The sequence below is a fragment of the Pinus tabuliformis genome, chromosome 3_2 (genome assembly GCF_031772625.1).
Source record: "Pinus tabuliformis cultivar Carrire ecotype Pingquan chromosome 3_2, CPIR1, whole genome shotgun sequence".
NCBI lineage: Eukaryota > Viridiplantae > Streptophyta > Pinopsida > Pinales > Pinaceae > Pinus > Pinus tabuliformis.
The window spans coordinates 572,777,635-572,781,548 of record NC_142302.1 but is presented as its reverse complement, the minus strand read 5'-3'; the positions used below and the strand labels follow the sequence as shown (position 1 = coordinate 572,781,548).

At 41.4% G+C, this 3,914-nt stretch overlaps 1 protein-coding gene across 1 annotated transcript; it reads right to left on the bottom strand.

The window, feature by feature from the left end:
* Positions 1-1,984: 1,984 nt before the first annotated feature.
* On the bottom strand, positions 1,985-2,617 carry LOC149181819 (uncharacterized). Its single transcript, XM_089414332.1, has one exon. The coding sequence runs from the start codon at positions 2,615-2,617 to the stop codon at positions 1,985-1,987; it is 633 nt and encodes a 210-aa protein (XP_089270458.1).
* Positions 2,618-3,914: the final 1,297 nt, after the last annotated feature.

Here is a 3,914-nt window from a genome sequence, read left to right as displayed (position 1 = left end):
GAGAAGCATATTTTTGTGGTCTACCGTAATGATTTTTGGAATATGCTGCATAATAGATCGAATGGCCTGATTTCTGCAGCCCGGAGGCTCCCGAAGAATGTCCTGAAAGTACTCTTTGAATTCTTGTTCCACTTCTTCATGCACCTCCAGTCGCTCCCCTTGCCAATTATTAATGAAGGCGATGTTATTGTGCATTCTCCTTTGAATAGTAAACCTGTGAAAAAATTTGGTATTTTTCTCCCCATCCTTAAGCCATCTAACCCTGTATTTTTGATGCCACAAGGTCTCTTCTTGTTGCCTTCGTGCTTCAATCTTGGTCAAGAGGGCCTTCTCCTGTTGCGCATAGTCTTCCGTTCTTCCCTCAGAGATAATACACTGTTGCAATGTATTCATTTACTTCTCCAGCGCTTTCTGATGGTCAAAAATGTTACCAAACTAAGTGCGATTCCATGATTTGAGAGCTTATTTGAGGAGTTTTAACTTTTGTTTAAATTGGAACATCTTGGCTCCTTCAGGGGGAGTGAAGGATTTCCAGGCATCGTTAACTACTTCTTTGAAGTTAGGATGTGAAAACCAAAATGATTCGAAGCGAAAAGGTCTATTACACCTAGAGCCCGGACGCGACCACTGTAGCATTATGGGCCAATGATCAGAGCCCACTTGAGGCATGATAGAGGCATGAAAGTCCCCACCCAGGTGAATGGCATTATCCGACATAAGGAATCGATCCAGCCTGGAGGCTATATGCTGTGGTCCCCTTCTTTTATTGGTCCATGTATACATACCATTAGAAGTCTGTAAGTCCATTAACTGATTTCTGTGGATGAAATCTTTGAAGCCGATGTTGTCTCCTTCCAGCCTCGATTTCCCCCCTGATTTTTCCTCCAAAGCTGTGATGATGTTGAAGTCACCACCGCAAATCCAAAGGGAAAAGCTCTTGACAGGGTTGAGAGCTGTGAGAGTGTCTAGCAGATCCAACTTCTTTTGTAAATCTTGTGGGAAATACACATTAGAGAGATGACCATGGATATTGGTCCCGATTAGGTGGAAAGTTGTCTGAATAAAGTAGTGTGAGGCGTGAAAATCATGAAGGGAGAGAACTTGAGGGTTCCAAATGATTGCTAGCCCTCCTGAAGCCCCTGAAGCATCCACTGAGACTGAACGACATCCAGACCAAGCTTTATTTAGGATCTTTTCCAGTGCAGTGCTATTGCATTTTGTTTCTTGTAGATAGACTAATGAAGGCTTATCTTGCTGGATCATGTTTTTTAACATTCTGTGTTTTGCAGGGCTGTTAAGCCCTCTCACGTTCCATGAGATGAGCTTCATGAGGAACAGTGGGGAAGAGATTTGAAAAACTTGGTCAGCTTGGGGAATCTACTAGATTCCACCAGCATTTCTCCAATAATAATGGTCCTCTGCAGATCCGTTTTACACCCACGTTTCTTCGATTCTTTCAGTATTTTTTTTCCATCCCAAGGACTGCCTGCATGAATACCAAGACATTTGTTATGTTGTGCTCTGGCTAAACTACTTCAAGACTTTTGATTTGTCGGGGGGGTATAGCACTGAATTCATTCTGTCGACACGCTGTTTCCAGGCTGAGGATGTCCAGATCTCCGAGATCTATACTCTCTGGTTCCTCATCCATGTGTATCGGTATGTTCTGTTCTTCCTTGTTTGGCTTTTGATGGATACTAAGAGCGAAAGCTACATCTATCTCCATGTTGGATGTTTGAAGGGCTGTATCTTGATCTTTATTATCAGAGGAGGTAAAGGCGGGGATGATGGTGAGATCAGAGGCTGAGAGCGGAGCTGAAGATTTTGGAAGAGGGGGGGAAGAAGTAGGAGGTGGATCTGAAGAAGAAGGGATAGAAAGGTGATCCTCCAAGTTATTTTGTGAGGTCAGGATTTCGAAGTTGTTTCGTATTTCAAGTTTCTTGAGATTATCTGGGGCGACTGGAGATTTCTTGGCATGCTTTCTTCAACTAGTGACTTTTGTGAATCCCTCAGCATCTTTGCTAGTCTCAGTGACAGGGGCTTTAGACTGAAGATTCAGTGGGCAATCCCTGAATAGGTGGCCATGTTCATGGCATTTCCTGCAACGAAATGGAACATGCTCGTAGTCTATTGTTTGAACCCATTCAAAATCGTCATGAAATAGACTTACCGAGTCCGTGAGTGCTTTGGCTAGATGCATGTGTACACAGATCCTGGCATAGGAGGTGTATCTTCGGTGTTTAGTTTCCTCAGCGACTTTGATAAAAACCCCCAGGCCATTGCCTATGTCCTTTAAGGTCTCCTCGTCCCAGTATTCCAGGGGAAGAGAGTACATACGGATCCATACTGGAGCCCAGTTGAAATCTTCTTTGTCTGGATTGAATCTCTCTATCCAGTCACGAAGGTACAGGCCTGCAGAGTTGAAGAAGTACGGGCCTCCCTCAAAGATACGAGTTCTGTCCTCCAAACAGTTGAAAATAGCAGTGAAGAAGCCTTTGGGACCAAGCTGCAGGGTAACTTGTCCTTTAGGCTTCCATTTGGAAGCGATCCATCCTTGCAAGGCCTTTTCAGTAGGCCAGAGTCCTAAGAACTTGCCTATGAGGGCATGATCCCTCATATATTGGATTTGGCCGTTGATTCGGTGACTGGGGAGATCTATTTTGGTTCTTTCTAAAGTCTTGGGGATGCATGTAGCAGAGGACGCCTTTGGCAGTGACGTCGAGGCATTCTGGTCTATGCCTTTGTCTTTAGTGGCCGCGGAGCTTGCAGCAGTGTTGCTAGCATTGTCGATAGAGGGATCGATAACATGGGCGGCCAGTGGGGTGGAGCCGGGACTGGCATTTGTGTTTGCGCTTGCAGAGTTGTCAGAAGAGGAACCGTTGGGGGGAGGGGGGGCTGTGCCCACCCCTTCGGAGGGCACATTCATGGAGAGAGAGTCAGCGGAGAAGCCCAAGCGCCGAGCTTCGATACAGAGTGCACAGAGGATTAGGGCATCAGAGTTTGCGCAGGAACCCTAGCAAGAGCAGCATCGCCTAGTACAATTTTCCTGCTCATTCACTGAAAAATACATCTTAGATCCAATTGTGGGATTTATTAACGTATAATACACAATTTGTTAGCTTATAATAAACACATGTAAATAGATATGAAAAATTACGAAGCAAGAATACAGGGGACAATAAACTCGGGAGGGAAAAGATATTGGATTATATGATCTTCTAATGTACAATTGGTCTTTTATATAACTATAAATAATCATAACAATTTATTTACTTATTCAATTCCAACCTAATAAACACAAGTAAATAGATATGAAAAATTAAGAAGGAAAAACACAGGGGACAATAAACACGGGAGGGAAATGATATTAGATTATATGATCTTCAATATTGCATTTGATGTACAATTGGCCTCTTATATAACTATAAATAATCATAACAAATTATTTACTTATTCAAATTCAACCAAATTCATAATTGTTCATCCCTAACTTCATATGACATTTACACATAGACATTACACATTAATTATGATGCAGATGTTACTCCAACACTAGCCCCATATTGTTTTCCAAGTTTACAATGTTATACTATATTATTGCGAAAACATTTTGTCATATCTCATGTATAGTAACCACAAGAATTTGTCTCACATGTTATAGCTTGTTTGCCTATGGTTGTTCTAGGTTTTTTAAGTGATAAACATTGAGCCATTGTTATATAATCAACGGTCAACTATTAATTTTTGTGAAAGTTAAGGATTATAATTTTATATTTTTGTATTATTTTATTGATAAAAAATGTATTTTTATAATATAATTGAATTGGAAATAGGAAAAGTAAAGGGAGGGAAAAAATTGCAAGATAAAAAAACTTATGGCTAATGGAATAAGTTTGTTGAATTGTTTGTTTTAC

Excerpts from the sequence above, each read along its gene's own strand:
- LOC149181819 (XM_089414332.1), bottom strand. The coding sequence starts at position 2,617 with ATGAGGGATCATGCCCTCATAGGCAAGTTCTTAGGACTCTGGCCTACT.